Source organism: Peromyscus maniculatus, chromosome 9, assembly GCF_049852395.1.
Source record: "Peromyscus maniculatus bairdii isolate BWxNUB_F1_BW_parent chromosome 9, HU_Pman_BW_mat_3.1, whole genome shotgun sequence".
NCBI lineage: Eukaryota > Metazoa > Chordata > Mammalia > Rodentia > Cricetidae > Peromyscus > Peromyscus maniculatus.
Genome location: NC_134860.1, coordinates 52,251,983 through 52,276,119, shown reverse-complemented (window position 1 = coordinate 52,276,119; position 24,137 = coordinate 52,251,983). Strand labels below are relative to the sequence as shown.

The following is a 24,137-nucleotide window of genomic DNA, read 5'->3' as shown; positions in this document are numbered from 1 at the left end:
AGATCCACCTGCCTCTGCCTCCTGAGTGCTGGGATTAAAGGCGTGCACCACCACCGGCCTCTCTCTCTCTCTCTTTCTTTCGTTTTGTTTTTCAAGATAGGGTTTCTCTGTAACAGTCTCTTGGCTGTCTTGGAACTCACTCTGTAGACCAGGCTGACCTCCCACTCACTGAGGTCTGCCTGCCTCTGCCTCCTGAGTGCTGGGACCACCACCACCCGGCTAGATTGGTAGTTTTCAAACTTTCTTTTTTTTTTTTTTTTTTTTTTTTTTGAAAGGAAGAAAGAAAATTTTCTACCTTGAACTCCAGTGTGTAAAACGTAGTCAAGAGGACCGAGTTCTAAAGCCCGGTTCATTTAGCTGGAATGAATTTGTCTGTTAACATTTTTTGTTTTACTCCCTGAGAGCTTTGGCCCAGGTCTTTGACACTTGGCTAAGTGAGCACTCCATACAACTGAGCTGTATCCCTAGCTTCTTTTTTAAAAAAGAAAACATTCTTACTCATTTCCTGAGTTTATGGTTGTACAGATTGACTGATGTATTTACTCATAATATTTTGGTCAAACATATAAAATCTAGCATTCAGGAATCCAAGGCAGAAGGATCCAGACTAGCTTAAGCTACATAGCAATACCTCATCTTAAGCCAGAAGGAGGGGTTGAGGGTATACTTAAAGGTAGAGTGTTTGCTTTTTGTTTTCACTTTTTATATGTGTAGATATTTTACTTGCCTGCCTGCCTGCCTGCCTGCCTGTGTGCCTACGCACGTGCGTATTTCGTGAATGCCTGGTGCCCAGGAAGGCCAGAAGAGGGTATCAGACCTCCTGAAAGTAGGGTTACAGATGGTTGTGAGCCATCATGCAGGTGCAGGAAGTCAAATCCAGCACCTCTGGAAGAACAGCCAGCACTCTTAACTACTGAGCCATCTTTCCAGCCCCCTCGAGTACTTGTTCAGGATGCTCAAGGTCCTGAGTTTCATTCCCAGTGTTTGGGGAAGGGGGGGAGGTACTAACAAGTAATAGTACCAGGCACATTTTTCAACAGTGTGATAGGGACTGGAAAGATGCCTCTGTAGTTGGGAGCACTGGCTGCTCTTCCAGAGGACCTGGGTTTGGTACCCAGCACCTGCATAGAGGTCACAACCATCTCTAACTCTGGTTCCAGGATACCTGATGCCATCTTCTGGCCTCTGAAGGCACAAGATGAAAACCTGCACACATGTACATGCAGGCAAAACACCTACACACATAAATTAATCTTTTTAAGTGGATACAAAGCAATGAAGACTTCTTGGCTTTGTGTTTTTGAGACAGAGTCTCATATTGTAGTCCAGACTGACCTGGAACTCAACATGTAGCAGCTCATGCTGGCCTTGAACTCACGGCAATTCTCCTGCCTCAATGTATGGCAATTCTCCTGCCTCAGTGTCTAGAGTGCTGACATTGTAGGTGTGAGTGACTATTCCAGGCTTCAGAATGGTAAAGTCTCAAGTTCTGCTTCAGAATACCAAAAGACATTATAGAAATAGGTACACTTTGTATTTCTGTACCCCTGCTGGACAGTTTAAAATTCCTGGAAGTTACTTCACTTTTGAGTTATTTGAGGTGTTGAAATACTCCTAAACATCCACTTATTAAAAGAACCCTTGGGACTTGTGTAGTCTTGATTGTATATATGAAAGAAATGTGGAAATATATTACTAAACAGCTCGTAGGTGATGATTGGTTGGATTTTAGAAAGTCATGATTCTAGAAATATGAATGTGACTTGATTTTCTTTCATTTGATAGGAAAGAGCTCCTCTTTTTCTGAAGAAAAAGGTGAATCAGATGATGAGAAACCAAGGAAAGGAGAAAGACGTTCATCCCGGGTTAGACAGGTAATGCAGTCCCTACATCACAGTTGCTGCTTCCACAGTGCTTTGGATCCTCGGCCATCACAGGTGGTTCTAGAGTTGATGTCTCTAGATGGCTGTGTAGCCATCTAATGTTACTCCTGGGGTTTCGTGATTTAGATATGCTCTGACCTTCTGACTTCTGAGCAAATATGTACATTTTTAACTTTTTTCTTTTTTGAGACAGTCTGACTGGAACCTGCTATCTGATTTTCCCAAGTGCTGGAGTTAGAGACATGTGCTACCATGCCTGACGTGAACATAGTAATATGATGTGGGGCTAGAGAGGTGGCTCAGAGGTTAAGAGCACTGGCTGTTCTTCCAGAGGTCCTGAGTTCAATTCCCAGCAACCACATGGTGGCTCACAACCATCTGTAATGAGATCTGGTGCCCTCTTCTGGCCTGCAGGCAGAACACTGTATACGTAATAAATAAATCATTCTTAAAAAAAAAAAAAAACAACCTAAATGTGAGGGCTCAGTGAGTAAGGTGCCTCCTAACCTGATTTCAGTCTCTGAGATCCTTATAATAGAAAGAGAATACCAATTCCCATCCATTTGTCCTCTTTAGCTCCACACACAAATAATGTAATTTTTAAAAATAAAAAAAAATAAATATTTAAAGTTAATAGGCTAGACTATATTCTTAAATTTATACTAAGGCAAGATATGGCATAATTATTCAATTAAAACTATATTATGGCATTAACTATAGCTAATAAATACATAGAGCAGTTGAAAAATATATGAAATAATGTTAAGGAAGAACAGTGGGGAAATATAGGCATAGTGTAAAGTTATGACTATCATTGACTGTGCAAAGATATGACAGTGGAGGGCAGTAATCGCTTGTATTTTAACCCTTGGGAGACAGAGACAGTTGCTCTAAGTTTGAGGCCACCCTGGGTAACATAATAGACCCTATCTCAAAAGCGAGAGAGAGGGCTGGAGAGATGGCTCAGAGGTTAAGAGTACTGGCTGCTCTTCCAGAGGTCCTGGGTTCAATTCCCAGCACCTATGTGGCAGCTCACAACTGTAGCTAGAGTTTTCCTGCCTGGCCCACAGTCAGGACAAATCTCTTGTCACCCGCCAGTCCCACCGCCGCTCAGACCCAACCAAGTAAACGCAGAGACTTATATTACTTACAAACTGTATGGCCGTGGCAGGCTCCTTGCTAACTGTTCTTATAGCTTAATTAATCCATTTCCATAAATCTATACCTTGCCACGTGGCTTGTGGCTTACCGATGTCTTCACATGCGGCTGGTCATGGTGGCGGCTAGCAGTTTCTCTGACTCAGCCTTCCACTTCCCAGAATTCTTCTCCTCCTTGTCCCACCTATACTTCCTCCTGCCTCGCCACTGGCCGATCAGTGTTTTATTTATTGACCAATCAGAGCAACAGATTTGATATACAGACTATCCCACAGCACACAACTGTCTGTAATTTCTGCTCCACCCTTACACAGACATATATGTAGGCAAACATCAATGTACATAAAATACAAATAAATTATTTAAAAAAAAAAAAGAAGGCCAGACTCTGGCCTCCACACCTTTAAAAAAAAAAGCGAGAGAGAAAGAGAAGGAAGGTGAGAAGCAGGATGTGGTATTGCACTAAAAGAGAAAAGAAAGGAAAAAAATGTCAAAATGATAAATACTACTAAATAACAGTAGGTTAGTTCTCCCCCCTGCTTTCTAAGATATTCTGTCCAGACGTTAGAAGCTAAAAAGTCAGGTCTGGAGAGAACTGGTTCAGTGGCTAAGAACACTGATTGTTCTTGTGGAGGACCTGAGTTCAGATCCCAGCACACAAGTGGTACCTCACCACCATCCTTAACTCCAGTTCTAGGGGATCAGACACCCTCTTCTGACCTCCTCGGGCACCAGGCACATACATGGTGTAACTATATACATGTGAGCAAAATATTCATACATATAAAATAAACCTTTAAAAATTTAAAGCTAGGAATGGGTGGTGGTGGCGCATGCCTTTGATCCTAGCACTTGGGAGACAGAATCAGGCGGATCTCTGTGAGTTTGAGGCCAGCCTGGTCTACAAAGTGAGTTCCTGGACAGGCAAAGCTACACAGAGAAACCTGTCTCAAAAGAACAAACACCAAAGTTGAAGCTGGTGCTGGAACGATGGCTCAGCAGTTCAGAGCCCTTGCTGCTCTCCAGAGGATTGGAGTTGTAGCCCCAGCACCCACAGGTAACTCACAGCCATCTGAAACTCTGGTTCCCAGGAGTCCAGTACCCTCTGCTGGCCTCTGGAGCACTTGTGCTCACGTAGCTAATCCACACTTACGTAAATAAATAGTAAAATAAATCTTTTTAAAATACATAAAAAGAGATCGAAAGCTAAAAAACCGATCCAGAAGCAGCTTCATTGTTGAGCTCCTTTTGTTTCCTCTACTTTGATTTCCCTAAGGAGCCCCTGTGAGCTGTTGTTGCTGAAAGTGTGTCACTCAGTTTCTCCTTCCTGAGAGTACCTTAAGAGATGCTCTCTTTCCTCTGTTCATTGTGAACAAGTACATTGGAAGTCACTGTATATCTTTTCTTTCAGGCAAGAGCAGCTAAACTCTCTGAGTACAGCCAGGCTGCTGAGGAGGAAGAAGATCAAGAAACACCATCTAGAAACCTGAGAGTCAGAGTAGATCGAAATTTAAAAGTAGAGGAGGAAGAAGAAGAGGAAGAAGAGGAGGAGGAGGAGGAAGAAGAAGAGGAGGAAGAGGTAGATGAGGGACAGAAATCTAGAGAGGCAGAGGCACCAATCCTGAAACAGTTGGAGGATGAAGAGGGAGAAGAAGAGATGCCCAGAGCAAAACCAGAAAAGGTGGTAGATGAGAAGCCCCACATGATAAGATCCCAGGAAGGGGGTGGGTTAGAGAAAGGAGGGCGGGTTACGAGATCCCAGGAAGAAGCTAGAAGAAGTCACCTGGCCAGACAGCAGCAAGAGAAAGACACACAAGTAGTGTCTGTCCTTCAGGAAGCTAATGAAGTCAAGTCTTCACAAGGCTTGGAGGAAAGATCACAGTCTCCTTCCCCACCTCCACTCACTGAAGACCTAGAGAAGGCCCCCGTTGTGCTTCCGCCAGAGCAAACAGTCAGTGAAGAGGAAACTCCCCCGCCTTTACTTACGAAGGAAGCGTCATCTCCTCCAACTCATATGCAACTCCGGGACGAGGAAGAGATAGAGCCAGTGGAAGGCCCAGCACCCCCTGTCCTCATTCAGTTATCGCCTCGTAATACAGATCCTGAAAGGAGGGAGCTGATAATGTCTCCTCATCCTGTCCAGCTGGTGAGAGGCCTGTCGCCTTTGCCCAGTACTCCAGACACCAAAGCAGAATCTCCAGCAGAGAAAGTGTCAGATGAGAGTGTCCTGCCTCTGGCTCAGAAAAGTGCACTGTTTGAATACTCAGCCCAGAAGGGTCTTGAAACTGAGCCTGAAAAATCTGCTCACTCCCTCCCTCCAACAGTAGAGGAGTTAGCACCCACCAAAGGGACCCCTGAGGAACCTGTGAAAAAGCAGTCTTTAGAACAGGAGGGCAGAAGAGATTCCCACACTCTTTTCCCAGACCATAGTTTGAAACAGTCAGCTGACTCTTCCTCTAGCCGGTCCTCCTCGCCTTCATCCTCTAGCTCTAGATCCAGATCTCGCTCTCCTGATAGTTCAGCCTCCCACCCACAGTCATCTCCAAGATCTAAACAGAGAGATGTATCCCAAGCACGAGTACACGCCAACCCTCATGGTAGACCCAAGATGGACTCCAGGTCAACATCAGAGTCCAGGTCACGGTCCCGATCCCGTTCCCGTTCAGCGTCAAGCAGCAGCAGAAAAGTGAGTATGGAGAATCCTGTCTCTAATGGTTTTGAAACCCAGAATAACCTGTAATGATTTCTAACAGGGATGGAAAAGTCCTCCTTTAGTCTCCACTGTTTACCCTCCCTTCATTAGAGTCAGTGCATGAGTTACTGGGATCCCTGTCCATTCTAAACCCCTTTGAGTACAAAGCATGTTGAATACATTTCTCTTTCATTAACACAAGCTACTTGAGAGCATAGGCCCCTGGATGGAACTTAGTAAATTTGTTGGATAAGTAGTTGGAGATCATTCACTTAAATGGGAGTAGACTCGAGACAAAATGATCTAGAGGAAGGTCAAGTATTCGTAATCCGTGACTGTGTTTGCACTTGGGAGGTAGAGGTCATCCTAGGCTACATATCAAATTCAATGCCTGTTTTGGCGACTTAAGTCTCTTTATCAAAAAAATTAAAAAGACCAGAGTATTGGGTGAGTAAAAGCTAGAAAAGTCAGTGGTCTCTTGAATATCCGTCATTCATCATATCCCTCCCAAGTATTTGCCATAGAAAGTGACTTTCCTTTTTATCTTGTGTTTGTAGTCTCTGAGCCCTGGAGTCTCCAGAGACAGCAACACCAGCTACACTGAAACCAAAGACCCCTCCTGTGGTCAGGAGGCTGCAGCTCCACCAGTGCCACAGCTGCAGGTCCTTGAACCAAAGGAGAAGACTCCCCCGTCCTCAGCCTCTGTCCGGGGAAGGCATCTGAGTCAGCCTGAGCCAGAGCAAAAGCATGTGATCCAGAGGTTACAGCCTGAGCAGGTAGGCTTGTTACAGCCCCTTAGGCTTCAGTTCCCCACTGTTCAGTGTTTGACACAGCATCCTGATTTATAGCCCAGGCCAGCCTCAAACTCAGGGTCCTGCCTTGGCCTCCAAGTGCTAAGATTACAGGTGTGTGCCATTGCACCCAGCACATTTGTCTTCACTATAAAATTCAAAATCCTCTCTGGACAAGAGTCAAATGCAGAGCGTTGAGGACACTTCTTAATTGTGTTTTTTGGTTTGGGTTTTTTTGTTTCAAACCATTTACTGATTGATTGATTGATTGGGGCTTGGCATATGTGCCATGTCACACATGTGGAAGTCAGAGGACAAGTTTTAGTGCTTCCACCATGTGGTTTTCAGGGACAGAGCTCAGGTCATCAGCAACTGAGTCATCTTGCTGACCTTTTTTAAGATTTGTTTTATGTGTGTGTGTATTTTGCCTGCATGAATGTATTCAGAATGAATGCAGATAAATGAGGGCATCCAATCCCCTAGAACTGCAATTAAGGATGATTGTGAGCTGCATGTGGGTGCTGGCAACTGAACGTTCATCCTCTGCAAGAGCAGCAAGTGTAACCACTTTTTTTTGTTTTTCTTCTCCCCCCAACCTTGCTTTGCCCTTTCTTCTTAACATACTTGTTTTATGTGTACATAGGTGTACACACCATGGGGTGCACATACACCTTCTTAACTCCATGGTTAGTCAAAGCTCTGTGTAAAGTTGAACAGCAGTTTTAATCTCTAGATAGCTTCCTCAGGACCCTTCCATTTATCTACCCCAAAAGAGAGGCTATTGTTGGTTTTTGTTTGTTTGTTTTTTTTACTCTGTTACTCTTTTGGGAGGGTTGTGGGGGGCCGCCACCCAGCTCCCAAATAAATCACACACAGAGGCTTATTCTTACCTATAAATGCCTGGCCTTAGCTTGGCTTGTTTTTAACCAGCTTTTCTTAAATTATCTACCTTTTGCTTCTGGGCTTTTTCCTTTTCTCTATTTCTGTATGCCTTTCTTTACTTCTTACTCTCTGCTGGCTGGGTGGCTGGCCCCTGACATCCTCCTTTCCTTGTTCTCTTGCTCTTTCTTCTTCTCCCAGATTTCTCCTCCCATTTATTCTCTCTGCCTGCCAGCTCCACCTATCCTTTCTCCTGCCTAGCTATTGACATTCAGTTCTTTATTAGACCATCAGGTGTTTTAGGCAGGCAAAGTAACACAGCTTCACAGAGTTAAGTAAATGCAACATAAAAGAATGCAACACATCTTTGCATCATTAAACAAATATTCCACAGAAAAAACAAATGTAACTCATCTTAAAATAATATTCCAAAACAGGAGGCCTTTTCTCTCTCTCTCTCCCTCTCCCTCTCTCCCTCTCTCTCCCTCTCTCCCTCTCTCCCCCCAAGACAGGGCTGGCCTCAAACTCAGAGGTCCACCTGCCTTTGCCTCCCAAGTGCTGAGAATAAAAATGTACACTGAGGCAGTGGTGGCACACGCCTTTAATCCCAGCACTCAGGAGGCAGAGCCAGGCGGATCTCTGTGAGTTCAAGGCCAGCCTGGGTTACAGAGTGAGTTCCAGGAAAGGCACAAAGCTACACAGAGAAAAATCTGTCTTGGGGAAAAAAAAAAAGTACACCACTGCTACTGACTGAGAGACCCTGTCTCAACAACAACAAAGATTCTAGAGCTAGGCATAAGGGTACAGGTCTGTAGTCTTAGTACTAAGGAGGATTGCTTTGAATTCATATCCAATCTGGGCTACATAGTGAGACCCTGTCTCAAAAAAGGGGCTGTGGGTTACAGAAGTTTGGAAGTGTTTACTCAATGGTAGAGTGCATACTTAGCCAACAGGAAGCCTTAGGTTTAGTCCTAAGTACCTCACTATAGTAGAATATTTTTTAAGCTATGTTACTTGTGTTTACATTGCATTTGTTTAACTCTGTGAAGCTGTGTTACTGTGCCTGTCTAAAACACCTGATGGTCTAATAACAAGCTAAACAGCCAATAGCAAGGCAGGAGAAAGGATAGGTGGGGCTGACGGGCAGAGAGGATATATAGGAGAACTCTGGGAAAGAGAGGAAGAAAAGATGGAGCTACACAGCAAGCCACAGAGTAAGAGTAAGATTTACAGAAGTAGGAAAACAGAAAAAGCCCAGAGGCAAAAGGTAGACAGGATAATTTTAAGTAAAGCTGGCTAGAAACTAAGCCAAGCTAAGGCCAGGCATTCATAATTAAGAATAAGCCTCCATGTGTGATTTATTTGGGAGCTTGGTGGCAGCCCCTCCAAAAGAGCCAAAAAAACAAACAACAGCACTTCACCCCTAATGTAATATAACGATTGCTAGAATAGGATGTCTGTCTGTCCGTCACTCACACTCTGTTGTTGTTGCAGTGCTGAGGATGAAGCTTGGGGCCTTGCATGTTAGCCATTTCCCCAGCCCTATAGAAAGCCTTCCCTGGCATTACAGATAGAGCCCCAGCCCTACACATACTAGGAACGTAGTCATCTATGTCCCTCAGACTTCTTCTTACCTTTTATTTAAGACAGGGTCTTGCTATGTAGTTCATACCTTGCAGTCCTCATGCCTTAGCCTTCTGAGTGTTGAAGTTGCAGGCCTCAGCCACTGGCCCAGTTGGAAAGTCTTGAAGTACCTACCTTTAGCCAGGCACAGTGGCTCACATTTTCAATCCCAGTACTCAGAAGCATGTTGGTATCTGTGAGTTGCAAAGCTAGTCTACATAGTGAGTTCCAAGCCATCCAGAGCTACAAAATGAGAACCTGCATCAAATAAAAATTTTTTTTTTTTTGGTTTTTTCGAGACAGGGTTTCTCTGTGTAGCTTTGCGCCTTTCCTGGATCTCGCTTTGGAGACCAGGATGGCCTCGAACTCACAGAGATCCGCCTGGCTCTGCCTCCCGAGTGCTGGGATTAAAGGCGTGCGCCACCACCGCTCGGCCAAATAAAAATTTTTTATTGCCTGAAAATCAGAGGACAGAGCCAGCCACAGTTAGTCACAGATGTCAGGCAGTGGTGGCCCACACCTTTAATTCCAGCACTTAGGATCACTCACCTTTAATCCCAGCACTAGGAAGATTGAGACAGGAAGTGAGATGGCTGAGCAGAGAAAGGAATATAAGGTGGGAGGAGACAGGAATTCGCTCTCTTGCAGAGGCTCTGTCAGGCTGAGGAGTTGGTGAGGTAAGAGGTGGTAGCTGTGGCTTGCTTTGCTTCTCTGATCTTTCAGCTTCACCCTGATAATCTGGCTCCAGGCTTTTATTATAAACCATTTATAATTTGTGCAATAGAACCCCCCCACACACAAATTTAAGTACCTGTCTTTAAGCCCCATTCCACATTCTAAAAGAACAAAGGCGGTCATATGTGAATGTCTGTCCTGCCTGTACTATGTATGTCCTGCCCTGTCTTACTAGCTCCAGGTTAAAGAAAAGGAACCTAGCAGGATGAAATCCTTTATTTTGTTTGTTTTTGCTTTCCATTAACAGGGGAGCCCAAAGAAGTGTGAAGCTGGAGAGGCAGAGCCACCAGCTGCCACACAGCCTCAGACCTCAGAGACTCAGATCTCTCACCTCCCAGAATCAGAAAGGATTCATCACACTGTGTAAGTAAGGGTATAACAAGGAACGACAAGTGTGGGATCATTCTTTACTCATTTAGGGTTTCCTTGACTCGGCGGTTCTGGATTCCCTTTAAAACATAAAAGCAGAGTTTTAATGGACAAAGGCCAGGCTCCGTCACTGTGGTAAGGCCTCAACTCCCAAAACGTTAAGGTGGTTTGGAAAACAGTGATCAGGGCATTAGGAAAACATCTGGGATCTCTGAGCTGAAATAGGCACCTCCTTTAAGCAGTAAACACCCGAGTGTAAGTAATCCTCTGGTTAAGACAGGGAATTAAGGAATCCTAACTCGGTGTTCTAATCACATGAATTAAGGAATCCTAACTCAGTGTTCTAATCACATGCACCATGCTCTTACATCTGAGCCTAAGAACTTGGTGTAATAAAGAAGGGTCTAAAAGCTAGGCGTGGTGGTTTGTACCTGGAATCCCATTTTTGAGGTAGGCAAAAGAGGATTAAACTCCATAGATCTATGGCAAATTTAACAGGAACTAGATGAAACTCTGTTGCAAAAGAAATAAATAAGCACACAAGAATGCTCAGAAGGATGAGACAGGAGAACCACCACAAGTTCAGGTCAGTGCTGCATATCGAGCCCATGTCTGGGCTGGGCATAATGGCACACACCTTTAATCTCAGACGAGGGAAGCAGAGATAGGCAGATTACTGAGTTGGAGGTTGGTCTGGTCTATATAACAAATTACAGGACAGCTAGAGCAACATAGAAAGACCTTATCTCAAAAAAAAAAAAAAAGGAACACCACACAGACCTGGACATGGTGGCAGAAGCATTTGGAGACTGGGGCAGGAAGATTGTGAGTTGAGGGCCAACCTGGACTACATAGCAATACCCTGACTCATAAACAAAGCAAAGCCAAAAAGCAGACTAACCACGTGGGAAGGAGCATGGCATTCCCTGCTCTCTGCCTGTCACTAGTAAGCAGCCTGTACCGTTGGTGCCCTAAGAGTCCAGCACAGCAGACAGGAGGCCCTCTAGACGCTTCGTTCTTACGGCTCACGTGAGCTTCTTAGTACTTACATTGTAAAAGGAATATTGATGGGTGATTTTGTAGTTGAATGGATGTCCATTATTCTGAGCTTTGTATTGTGAATTAAGTTATTGAAGCGAGACAGGTGTCGAGCACACACCCGTAACCCCAGCGCTCTCCTACAACCCCAGTACTGGGGAGGCTGAGGCAGAACAATTGAAAGCTCAAGGCTAGCCTGGGATAAGTACCAAGACTCTGCCTCACAAAAGAAAAGGAAAGAAAAAGGGCATGGTGGAACACTCTGGAGGTGGAGGCAGGAGGATCGGATGTCATCCTTGACTTCATAGTAAGTTTCAAGGCCAACCTGATACGGTGAGAAATCCTGTCTTTAATTTTTATGTATTTATTTACTCAGAATTCCTGGCTTCAACATCTCAAATTCTCCTGAAAAATGAAGTTTTACAATAGTAAAATTACTTAGCTGTAAACATCAGGAATTCTGGGATTGCTTTGGGAAATATTCTATTGTTCCATATTTGTGTTTTTAATTCTGCTACCAATATTATCTCTATACATAATAGTCTGATCATTTACACACTTAAGAGAGCTTCCAGCTGTCTCTTAGCTCTAATTTGGAGGGTGGTGGGCAAGCGGTGTGATCATCTTATTTCCTGTGACTAATGATAGTTTTGTGCTCTGCTCTTTTTGCCTGTATTCTTGCCTCTGCTGCCATCTTGTGGCCATTATTTTTTTGACTCAGAAACCAGAAGCTTGCTCCTTTTGATAAGGTTTAGTTTTTCTGTTGTGAGACAGGGTTCATTATCCTGTGGAAAAGGGTTTTTTTTTCTTCTAGGACTCTGGAAGGTATTCGGAACTCTAGTCACACTGTCTATGACAAAGTGGGGTGAAATCCCCTTGTATGTCATGCAAACGTAATGTGGCTTCCCCGTTCCGCGATGGTGCAGCATGCTCTTGCACACTGGCAGTTTGAAAGTGGTTGTGCACACGTGGAAGAACTGCGCACTGTGCACCTTGAGAAGTAGTAGTGTCTGCAGAGCTCCTTGCACACCTTTAGATGGTTAGTCCGAGACTGGAGCAAGAACAAGAGAAGCTGGTTTTGTTGTTGAAATGCCTTTATTTCTGGATTTTTCCATTCACTTCCAGGGCGTATGAAGCTTAGGGTTATATACAGAGTATTTTCACTGTACTAGAGGTGATTTTGACCTTCATTTTATGGCTAAGATAATCCAGTCCTGTTAATTCTGAGTAGCTCGGGCAAATGAAATTGTCCATTGTCTTGATCTGTGGTAGGCAGTCTGTTCAGCAACCTAAGATGTTTCACAGGATGAAGCCCATACAACTGTTCTGACAATAGAATTTGGTGCATAAATTTTGTGGGTTTCCTATATTTCAACTGATTGACAGCACTCCTGGTCTTAGCAGCTTGATCTTCTAGAGTCCTTGCCAACTTAAAAAGTGGGGTCATTTAAAAATACTAAATAGCAAAGAACATTGATGGCTTAACTCCTGGGTTTCCTCCTATCTCAATACCATCTGACCACAAACAACAGTAAAGTGTTAGGCCAAGATTAGAATTTACTTCAAGGACCATTCTTTTTTGTGTGTGTGTGGTTTTTCGAGACAGGGTTTCTTTGTGTAGCTTTGCCCCTCTCCTAGAACTTGCTTTGGAGACCAGGCTGGCCTCAAACTCACAGAGATCCGCCTGCCTCTGCCTCCCAAATTCTGGGATTAAAGGCATGCGCCACCACCGCCCGGCTTCAAGGATCATTCTTACTCTGTTGGTTGTTTTGATTGTGTGTGAGGTGCTTTAAATGTAAGAAGTGAGCCAGGTGTTGTGGTTCATCCCTTTAATCCCGGCACACAGGGTAGGGAGGGGGCGGATGTTCTTCTGTGAATGTGAGGACAGCCTGGTCTTCATAGAGAGTTCCAGGACATTCAGGGCTGTATGGTGAGGCTGTCTAAAGAGACAGAGTAGTGGTAGGGTGGTAGTAGTGTCTTTTTTTTCCTTGCTCAGGGCAAGAATTTGTGAGTCCTCAGTTCAAATTTGGTCAAGCTGTGTTCCAAAGTCTAGTCCTGCCTGCGGTAGATATAACAAAAATCTCCTCATACAGCAAAAAGTAATGCTCTCCTCTTATTTAAACAGTAGAGGGTTAGTGCATGCGCGTTTGAGAGAGAGAAGGGGGGGAGCACATGCGGGTGCATTTGTTTGGTAACATGCTTGCTTTATGCATAAGAACTTCAATTTGATCCCCGGAGTCTACATGAAAAAGCTTGATGGGCACGATGCCCACATGAGACACATACCACATAAAAGTGAATTCATGCTCTACTTGCAAGAAACGCAGTGGAGGTGCACACCTGCCATCCCAGACCCTGCATTGAAAGCTGGCCCTGGCTCATATACTGAGACCAAGTCTAAAGAGAAACCCTTTTTTCAGAGGGTACAGTAAAAGGTGAAAAGGATGGGTGCCGCTGTTCATGGGTGGCAGTGAGTTCATACACTGACCTTTTCTAGAGACAGCCTCTGTATGCACAAACCCCGTCGACTGCAGCAACCTCAGACTCGGGACGCTTTGCTTAGTCCTTGTGCCCTGAGAAAAGGAAGGAAATACTTGAACCCAATATGACAGTCTGATGCTCCTCAGGAGACTTAGAATGCCAGTATCCCAAATGGTACATTCTTAAAACAAAAATAGCATAATTTGTTATCAGAGTTTGCTTGCTGAGAAGTTTGTATATAAGCATAAACCTTCCAGATTATACTATCTGGTTTCAGTATTTCTTATTAAGTTTTCATATCAGGTCCTTAGCATCTTAGGATTTTCTATAACTAAAGTTAAACATACATGCCTATAGAATTGGCCTTTTCCATTAGTTTCTCATGGGTTTTTCATATTGTAATGTGATGTTAATATTTAAGTAATTCTGTCCTTTTCTTCTGAGCTGTGATGCTTTGCCTGGGGCTGGCTTGTAGATCCCTGTCTCCTCTCCTGTTCCCACTACAACTTTACAGGTCAGAAGCATATGTTCAAGAGCTCACAGCAGGGGAACAGAGAGAAAGATGCCTTTTGTCTAAAAAAGATGGGACAGTTTCAAGGATTCCTTATTGTCTTCTGAAAATAGCATCTTAGGAATTCTTGGGTCCCATAAAATTCATAAAAGGAAATAGAAGGGGCTGGAGAGGTGGCTCAGAGGGTAGGAGCACTGGCTGCTCTTGCAGAGGACCCGGGTGCATCCTTAGCACCCACGGGGTGGCTCATGACCATCTGTAACTCCAGTTCAGGGCTTTCCGTGCCCCCTCTGACCTCAGGCACACACGGTGCGCATACATACATGCAGGCAAAACACTCGCACACAAAATAATGGTTCTTTTTTATTTTATTTTTTGAGATTATAATTGCATCATTCTTTGCCCCATTCTTTTTCTCCCTCTAAACCTTTCATATACCCTTTCTTGTTCTCTTTCAAATTCATGGCCTCTTCCTTCATAAATTGTTGTCACATGCATTTATGTATATGTATGTGTGGATAGGAAATAGAAGGCACAGATCTCAGCTGGGCAGTGATGGTTCACTAAGGAGGCAGAGGCAGACCGATCTCTGCGTTTGAGGCCAGCCTGGTCTATAGAGCAAATTCCAAGGCAGCTAGCGCTACGAATAGAAACCCTGTCTCAAAAAATGTATGTATAAAAGTTCCAGTTATAAGCCAGGTGTGATGGCTTTAGTCCCAGCACTCAGGAGTAGAGGCTGGAAGGTCTCTGTGAGTTCAGGGACTACTTAGTCAGTTCCAGTGTCAGGATCAAAGGCGTGCACCACCACCACCGCCGCCGCCGCCCAGTGAGAGACCGTGTTTTTGTTTTTGTTTTTTTTCCAAGACAGTTTGTAGAACAGGCTGGCCTTGAACTCAGAGAGGCCCTGTTTTAATGACTAATGTAAAGAAGAAAATGATTCTCAACTAACTCTTGTCTTCACATGCAGGCTCACACAAGTACATACATGGGACCCACACCTCACATATACATGAAACATAAGAGAAAAAAATCTTTCAGATCAACAAATGCTTGTGAAGTGTTCACTTGTTACCCATCATTACACTGTAAATAAGAAGTACTTATCTGGGTATTTGTGTTAGGCCCTGAGCTAGGGGCCAAAGCACACATCCATACCCCTGAGGAACTTTGCAGGGTGGAGTTAGGTGGCCAGTGACCTAATGATTATTTATTATTCAGAGGGTCAAAACTTGCCATCCCCATCACTGAATGTTTTAGCATCAGAGAAAGTATCTACCCTTTGAATTTAAAAAAAATAAAATAAAAAATAAAGCTTCATTTAGGGCCCCAGTGACTCCACCCCCTCGGCGTGTGTTTCCTATATACTCCTATCTAGATTTGCTGGCAGCTGCCAAGACAGACCCCACAGAGCTCACACTGTCCCTGAGCTGGTATTATATTAGCAACACTTAGAGGATAATAGGAGAAGGTCGGAAGTTTGGCCACTGTCACACCATTTGTGAAAGGTAGGGCCAGTTTGATTCCTGGGTTCAGACCCCATACAGGATCTTGCCTTACCTTCTGAGCAGACAGGGATCATTATGTAAAAGGAAACTTTTAAAGAAATGTATGAGCATCACTTTAGCATGCTTTTTTTTTTTTTTTTTTTTTTTGCATGCAAGTTTGGGATTTTAAACAGCATGTAGAAAATTCCATTCCTATCTAAAAGCTCTGATCAAAATGAAATACTGAGATTGGGTGTGGTAGTACACACCTTTTTATCCCAGCACTCTGGAGTCAGAGGCAGGCTGATCTCTTGAGTTCAAGGCCAGTCTTTCCCCCGTCCGTTTCCCCCAGCCCTTTCCTCCAGAGTGTAAACTTGCAGACAAGTTTTTTGAGGCTTGTTGTGGTGTTACAGCTCTCTTTGCTGTTAGGGAAAGGAGTACATTTCAATCTGCAAATAAGCTTGTTGAGTCTCTTCAGTGTTTTGTTACTGGGGGAGGGTATTTGACAGGCTGGTCTCAAACCTATAACAATCCTCCTGCCTCAGTCTCTCTAGTACTGGGGTTGTAGTCAGGAGCCGCCATGTCTGGCAGGAATGCACCTTTTGTTCAGGTCTGTTTCCACCTTCATATTTAATCTCGTGAAGATGCCCATAATTACTGTTTTGCTCAGTCATTCTTCTCCCTTGCCCCAAGTGACACCTCTCACCTCCACTGTCTTGTCTGCTTCGGAGGCCTTCAGGCTTCAGCTCTGCAAGGCCTCCTGGCCTTTCCCTGACTAGCTGTAGGCAACCCCGGGGCTGAGCGGCCTTGTTGAAGATTGGGAACACTCATCTGTTGTCCCTCCAGAGACACCCACCTTTTCTCTTTTGGAGGAGCTCTGTCCCAGACTGATCCACTTCCCTCCACCAGTCATTGGAAACAGACAGGTTACATGTGGCCATTGCCAGGGGTGAGCAGCAGGAGAGTTCTCCGGGGTTGGAGGGTGATGGGCACATTAAAAAAAAAAAAGTTTGTGTCTCAGTGTTCTGAGGGTAGAATAGAAACTTTGGTCATCTTTAAAGATCTTTCCACTTTGACTTTATCTTTTTTCTTTTCATCGTTTCTCATTCCCAGCCCTGCTGTTTCACTTAGTTTATGTCTTCAGTCAGGCAGCTCCAACTGTGTGTTCCCCCATCCTGGCCCCGGAGGTCTGGGAGAAAGCACCCCGGCCCTGTGGCACTAGCCCTCTCTCTGGCTGTTGTAACCCGAGAAAAGAAGGGAAAAGGCCTGGCTTCTGGAGCCAGTTGACTCCCTGTGGCCTGCCAGAGGATAAGAACCTTGCTCACTCAGCGCCCTCCCTCTTCCCCTCCCCTGCTGCATCAGGGCCCTCCCCCATCCGCACACACGGGCTGCTGGGTAAGTGGCAAGATGGCTCCCCTGCATGTCTCCGGCTGATCGCTGCCGCTTCGCCAATACAATAGAGCCAGCTCTTACCAGCAGCCTGGCCCTCTTCCTTCTCTTCCTCCAGAGAGACCAGTCCAGCCGAACTCAGGGTTTGCCGTGAGGACTTAAACGCTTCTCTCTTAAAAGCCAGATCTATTTTAGCCTCCCCGCTCCACCACCGCCTCCCCTTCCATTTACCATTTTTTTTTGGATCCCCAGTTGCTGCATCTTGATTTTCTCTCTCTGGATCGGGTGGCTGGGAGAAGGTGGTGGGATCTCGGGGCAAGGAAGGTGGTTTGTTTGGTTTGGGGTTTTGTTTTTTTGTTTTAATTTTTTTAGGATTTTTTTGTTTGGTTTTTGTTATTTCTTCCATTCCAGAAAGGGATAAACAGCACTTCCAGGGGGAGAAAAAAATCATGTTATCAGACAGCAGAGAAGGGTGAGAGCTTCTCATTCCCATGTGTCCTCCCCACCTCTAGCCCGCCCGTCCTCCTCAGCTTCCTCATGGCTTTCACTGTCTTTCATTTTGGTCTGTTTTCAGGCATTCCGCTTTCTCCCTTTGTCCTTCCTGCTTGGTTCCTAATTGGCCCCAGTTGCCCTCTCTGAGAAATAGGTCGTTTGTTTGGGTTTGGTTTTTGATAAGCCTTTCTTCACGATTTAAGCAGACAAATCACGTGTTTGTGTGGGGGCCTGTGAGCTGGGGGCCCGGTCCTGATTCCCCCTCCCCCTCATTTTGCATCTCTCCTTGTTCCCTAGGGGCTTTTCTGACCCCTTGTGGGTCAGACAGCCTGTTGGGAAGGCTGGATTTTCTGGTGCTCCGTGTTGGCCTGGGGAGGCTTGGTTCCCTTCTCTGTCACTTGGGCCCCTGACCATCTTGATTTGATTTTTTTTTAAAACCTAGTATGGGGGGTGGGGTGGGATTAGAAGTTAGGGATGATGACAGAAAGGTAGGAAGATATTTTATCTGATGGAATCTCTCGATTTCTTTGTCTGAAGTGGGTGCTAACTTGTGGGAGAGTGGGTTCCATGTCTGGGGGAGTTGTGTGGTGTGGGGGAGGGTATGTACTGATTTGGAGGACTGCTCTCTATCTCTTGGAAGTTGGAATGAGGGAGTGGGGAGAGACGGGGAAGAGTCGAATGTAAGGACGTTGACTGAGCAGGCGAGAGTGGCCTGGCCCTTCAGGCTTTCCTACTGGAGTAGTTTTGGGTTTCCCTAGCATGAGAGACGTGGGCATGCTCACCAACCCTGGACTCCTGCAGCCCCTCACTCTCTCTCCCTGTTCTGCTGTCTCCGGATGGGGGGCTCATCAGGCACTTGCTTATTAAACAGTTGATTAAACACAAGGTCGGGATCATTTGTTACAGCCATGCCTTCTTGGCTTGGGTTTTGTTTTTTAATAAAGGAATCAGGCTTCCTTTAGATTCTTGTTAAAGTAAAGGTGCCTGCAACCCCCGGATAGGGAGGTCACAGACTGATGGGCAATTCGAGGTCACTTTTGAAGGACTTTTTAGAGGAGGAGGTTTGTTTCGTGCGAGGGAACTGTGGAGTTTGCACCTAAGAACTCGGTCAGTTCTGGGTGCCCACATGGAGAGAGAGCAGTGTGTCCATGATCACCGTAATCCATGCTTTTCCCCCAAGGAAAACATTCCCACCCTCCTGTGGTGACAGTTCTAGTCCGCTCTAAAAGGTAGCTGTTCCAATCCCACCCAAGTGAGGAGACAGTGGGATTTTATGGCCCCAAAGCTAACATCTTGCTCTCTTCCCCTTCATTCTCTCCTGCCCTTCCCTCCAACCTCTTCCATCCATCAGTGAAGAGAAGGAGGAAGTGACCATGGACACAAGTGAGAACAGACCTGAAAAGGAGGTTCCAGAGCCTCCTGCGCCCATCGCAGACCAAGTCGGCAATGACGACCGCCCAGAGGGCAATGCTGAAGAAGAGGAGAAGAAAGAGGTAACTAGCCAAAGCCACCTGATGGCGTGGGTGGGTGGCAGAACGTGGGCCTAGGGAGACTAGACCATCCTGGTGATCCCTCTCACATAGTGGGATGACTTACGAGGGGAGAAGGCAGGGCCTTGGAGCAGGAGAAGTCGCTGGTTTCGCAAGGGATGCCCCTGTGATGGGGACAGGGCTCTTGGATTTCCTTTCCCCGAGTGGGAAGTAGTGCAGACCAGACTCCTAATCTGGAGTCTGTTAATGGTCCTTTCTCTAAAGCCCAGCACCGCTCCTGCTGCTGCTGAAGCTTATGGGAACTAGCTCCTTTAGCTTTCCCTCCCTTTTAAAGGCCTGATGGCCCTCCACGCCACCTAGTGGGCTCTGCTGGCTCTTAGCAGATCACCCGTGCTGAGGAATTCTTGTTGCTCTTCTGCCCCCCAGTGGTCTCATTACAGAGGTACACTTCTTACAAGCCAGGACTGGGGTGATCCAGAAGGCCCCTGTCTCCTTTTTTGGCGTGTATATTACCTTTTTCCCTGTACCTAATTCAAGAGGTGTCCCCCATTGGAGCCAGCGAAGTCTTCTTGGCTCTTAAAGAAATAGAATTAGCTGGGCTTGGGAGTGGTATTATTACAGGGTGGGAGGGGCTGTTGTGTGTGTAGCCTTTCTCTGGTGTGTGTTGCGGGGGTGGGGGCCGGTGAAAGTGATTTGATGTGCAGAATATTATTTATTACAAGGTCCTTCTTCCCCGTAAAACTTTGTCCAAGTACCTCATGTACGGTAATCCGCCCGTAAAATATAACCCTGCCCAACTGGCCAATCGCTGATGCCGCCTCTACCTCTGGACCCACCCGCTGCTACTGAGCCGCCCAATCAGAGCCGAGTCTGCTATCCAGGTGTCTTGGCCAGAGGGGGCATGTGTATGGGCTCCTGTGATGGGCCCCTTTGCCTCCCTGTCTTGCTTACATCAGGGGGCTAAGAAGAGCACTGTTCTGGAGAGACTCATACTGAGAAAACAAAAGCATGTGGAAGGGGGTGGACTTGAATCATCTCCCTACTTGGGACACCCCAAGAAGAGTTTATGCCAGTGCTGGGGCGCCTGCCCACATGCCCTTACCTGTCAAAGACTGGGTTGCCTTGTTTGCTACAGACTGTTGGGATCCCCATCTAGGGACCAAGAAACCTAAGAGGGTCGGTGTTTGTGATAACAGTGCCATGCTGTAAACACTGAGTGGGACCCATGACTTAAGCTGTGCCGACTAGGAACCCTGCAGAGAAGTCTAGGGTCTGTACCCCAGGGATTTAAAGCTGATGACAGCCCAACCCATGTGTCACCACTGCTCATCAATCAGATGGACTTTATTTTGGTCCCTATTGTCCATGGTGAAGGGCAGCAGCATGTTGGTTGCTCCAACTTCTCCTCCGTCCCTGGAGGCAGGGACTCGTTCATCTATCCACCTGACTGGAACCACTGTCTCAGCTGGAGTCCCTGAGGAGATGCCAACCACAACCCAGAAGACACATGTTCTGATCTTGCTGCTGAATGTGTACCAGGTCCTGGGGAAGTTCATCTACGACTGCCCCAGGCTACCTTCATCAGAGGCTCCATGATCCTTCTCGGTGAAAGGACCCCTCCCCAGTTACATTCAGAGGAGGAAGGGACTTTGGAGTCTTCACCTGGATTCCAAGTATTGGGTGGTGGTATTGCTGCAGCTTGCCACTGGTGGACTAGGGTCCTGCCTGCCTGCCTCATAAAAGGCAAGGAGCATCCCTGCTACTCAGAGGCCATCTCACCAGGGACTACAAGATGATGCCCTACAGGGCCAGGACTGATGTTCTGCCCCCATTCCCCCTCTGCCCCTCGCTGAGGCTGGCCATCGCCAGTGAACTGTCTTGACATCTTGGAAACTGGGCAGCGTCCCCCCACACGTTTCCCTCCCGCCCCCCCTGCGCCCCTGGGAGGACTCTGGCAGTGCCGCGCTGACTACCACGCCGTGCGCCCACCTTTTTTGCCAACCCAACCCCCCACCAATTGCACAGCGCCTAGCAGGGAGGGCCCATTCTGATTGGACCGGCGGTTGACTAGATACAGTACACAGTGAGGTGCGATTGGCTGAACTGAAGATCCCAGGTGTGAGATGGTACCTGGAACATTTGTCATATTCCTAGTTCATTCTTTATTTTCTACTTCTCCTTTAATCTGTTGTTTTAATCTTTTCTTTATTTTTCTGATTTCTTTGTTGGGTTTATTTATTTGGTTCGTGTTTTTCTTGTTTTAATTAAGACTTTTTTTTCCCCCCTTTCTCACTAACTTACCCATCACGAGCAGCCCAACTAGGGATCAGGCTGGCCCTTAACAGACCAAGGAGACTTGGTTAGATGATACAGGCGGGTCTGGGGGCGGGTGGGGAAGGTTAAGAGGGTTCTGCCCTGCCCTTTAGAAGGGTGGGGGAAGGACGGTCTTAGTTTTTCCAGAAATAAGCACCTAAATCTAAAAGTGTGCCACACACACACACACACACACACACACACACACACACACACACACACACACGCTCTGTCTATAATACTGCTCCCCCTGAGTGTCTGGGAAGAGGCTTGCCCACATCTGTCTCCTGGGGTTGGTTTCGGTTTTGGTCCTTGGTCTGAGCCCCGGGGTTGGAGTCTTATTGGAAGGGTAGCGTTAGGCTGTGCTGTAGTGAGGATGGTAGGTAGCTGGAGGTGCTGAAGCTTTCCCTGAGGCTGCCTGCCCTTGACCAGAGCCTCCCTACATAGGAGATACCTTTCAGTGCTCTGCTAGCTGTTGGCTCAGGAGTTCCCTCCATGGTGGTGGTGGTCTGGGTGGCCTTCAAGCATCCCAGATCCTGTCAAGATGTCAGACTGGGCATGGAGTAGAGGAAAGTTGTTGAAGTGGCCATCTCAGGAGTTGATTTTCTGTCTGACCATAGGTCGTTGGGTTTGGTGTCCTCACCCCTTAGATACAGTTGAAGAGAGCATGATCAGCAGCTTTAAAGGGCTGGGAGGGAGCCGGGCATGGTGGCTCATGCCTGTAATCCCAGCTCTTGGGAGGCTGAGGCAGGAGGATCACTGCAAGTTTGAAGCCAGCCTAAGCTACATAGTGAGACCCTGTCTCAAAAAAGAACCCAAAAGATAAATAGCTGGGAGGTTGTGGAGTTCTCTTCCAGCTTATTTCTGGTAAAGCTAATACTCTGGTGTGAAATGGGATAGACGAGCTTCCCTATGATGTTTGGTTTTAAGTTTTCCTCTAACTTGCATTGATTCTGCTTCGTTTTTTGCCGTTTGCTGCTTCTGTTTTGGTCTCTGTTGGTGTCTCTCTCTCTGTCTCTGTGTGTCTTTGGCATGTGTGCTAAGATTGCCCCATTTAACCTCCTTCCCCCTCTCTGTGGGGTGTCTCTCTCTCTCTTCCTTATCTTCTCCATACAGAGTTCGATGCCCAAATCATTCAAGAGGAAAATCTCCGTTGTCTGTAAGTCTGGCCCCAAATCCCTGGCAAAAGTTATAAAAAACTGTTCACAGACAGATAGAATCCCATTTCTACCCCGTAGCGTTCTTGGTGGGGGGCAGTTCTCCCCTGCCCTCCACCTACCAAGCCTTCCCTACACATGTAGGCTCCTCTTCCCCTTGAACCAATCCCGTTGTTTCCCCAGCTACCTGTATGTATGGGTGTGCGTGTGTTACTGAGGATCGAATCCAGGACCTTGCACATGCTAGGCAAGCAATACCACAGCAGTTTCCTTGGCTCCAACCACATTTAAGGAAAGTGCTGTGCCTCAGACCAGTTCCAGTCTATCCTCTTCCTACTACTTAGTTTTGAGACAAGTTCTTTGCTATGTAGACCAGGCCGGCTGCAGGCTGGACCAGCCACATCCTCTCAAGGAGCTGGGACTACAGGCATCTGCTTCTGTTCCTGACTCTTAGAGGAATGTTGTTCTATCGGGTTCTGGTCTTGAATTTGTAAGTCAGAGAGACTCTCCCAGATAATGCTTACCATTTTATACTTTATTCTAACACGCATCTAGGAAATGATTGTGCTTCTTACAGTAATTTTTACTGTTTCCCACTGAGGAACTCGCGTGGTGGTGGTAGTGGTGTTTTCTGGTTGGCCTGAAATTTGCTGTATAGACTAGGCTGGTCTTGAATTCAGATATTCCTCTGTGTTGTCAAGTGGTGGGATTAAAGGTGTTTGTCACCATACCCAACTCCATTGCAAAAGTGTATGAGACGTCATAGAAGCTCCCAGTTTCACAATGTGCTCTTGTCTGAGTGTTAGTCCAGCTAGTTACCCCCTTCTCTTTTACAGACAAATCCTTTTCATCTATAAGGAAGATAGAACGTTTTTGTTTACCCTTAAACCTTAGTCCCCTAGCCCCCCAAGAAAAATATTTTCTTAACCTTTTACTAAAATTCCAGCCAAAAGCAATTTATAAGTGTTCTGGTTTGAGCTAGCAGGGAGCCGGAGGCCATCTAACTGTTGGGTCCTATTTCTTGGGGACAGCAGCTACCAAGGGGGTGCAAGCTGGAAACAGTGACACAGAGGGGGGCCAGCCTGGTCGAAAACGACGTTGGGGAGCCAGCACAGCCACCACACAGAAGAAGCCTTCCATCAGTATCACGACCGAGTCACTCAAGGTGAGGTGGGAGGGGCCAGGGGCGGGAGGAGAAGACGTGGAGATGGGAGTGGACACGGGCCCAGTGTAACGGGGTAGCGGGGGTGTCTGTGTCCCAGAGCCTCATCCCCGACATCAAACCCCTGGCGGGGCAGGAGGCTGTTGTGGATCTTCATGCTGACGACTCCCGAATCTCTGAGGATGAGACAGAGCGTAATGGTGACGATGGAACCCACGACAAAGGACTGAAAATATGCCGGACAGTCACTCAGGTAAAAGTACTGCACCCCAGCATCAGGAGTGAGGCAGTAGGTAAGAGCACCGCTGAGGAGCTGAGGTAAAGTCCTAGAAGGAAACTCCTGTGCTGAGGGCTGGGTTAATTGATAGACAGTCTGGGCTCGTGCTATGCCAGACATTGCCAGTTGCAAAGAACGTGGGGTTTTTTTTGTTTGTTTGGTTGTTTGTTTGGTTGGTTTTTGGTTTTCCGAGACAGGGTTTCTCTGTGTACC

At 46.4% G+C, this 24,137-nt stretch overlaps 1 protein-coding gene across 15 annotated transcripts in view; it reads left to right on the top strand.

Annotated features, from left to right (window-relative positions):
• Positions 1-24,137, top strand: part of Acin1 (apoptotic chromatin condensation inducer 1) — a 46,556-nt gene that overhangs the window by 18,293 nt on the left and 4,126 nt on the right. For 4 of the 15 annotated variants that reach the window (XM_076544993.1, XM_042284865.2, XM_076545000.1 and 1 more), the window contains 8 exons: positions 1,786-1,874; positions 4,453-5,727; positions 6,291-6,509; positions 10,009-10,124; positions 18,877-19,018; positions 22,445-22,487; positions 23,520-23,650; positions 23,748-23,900. In XM_076544993.1, coding sequence (XP_076401108.1) covers positions 1,786-1,874; positions 4,453-5,727; positions 6,291-6,509; positions 10,009-10,124; positions 18,877-19,018; positions 22,445-22,487; positions 23,520-23,650; positions 23,748-23,900 — 2,168 coding nt within the window. Of the gene's footprint in view, positions 1-1,785; positions 1,875-4,452; positions 5,728-6,290; positions 6,510-10,008; positions 10,125-16,944; positions 17,184-17,444; positions 17,506-18,876; positions 19,019-22,444; positions 22,488-23,516; positions 23,651-23,747; positions 23,901-24,137 lie in introns of those variants that run through there. The other 11 variants (XM_076544995.1, XM_076545002.1, XM_076544998.1 and 8 more) reach the window with 5 other exon arrangements.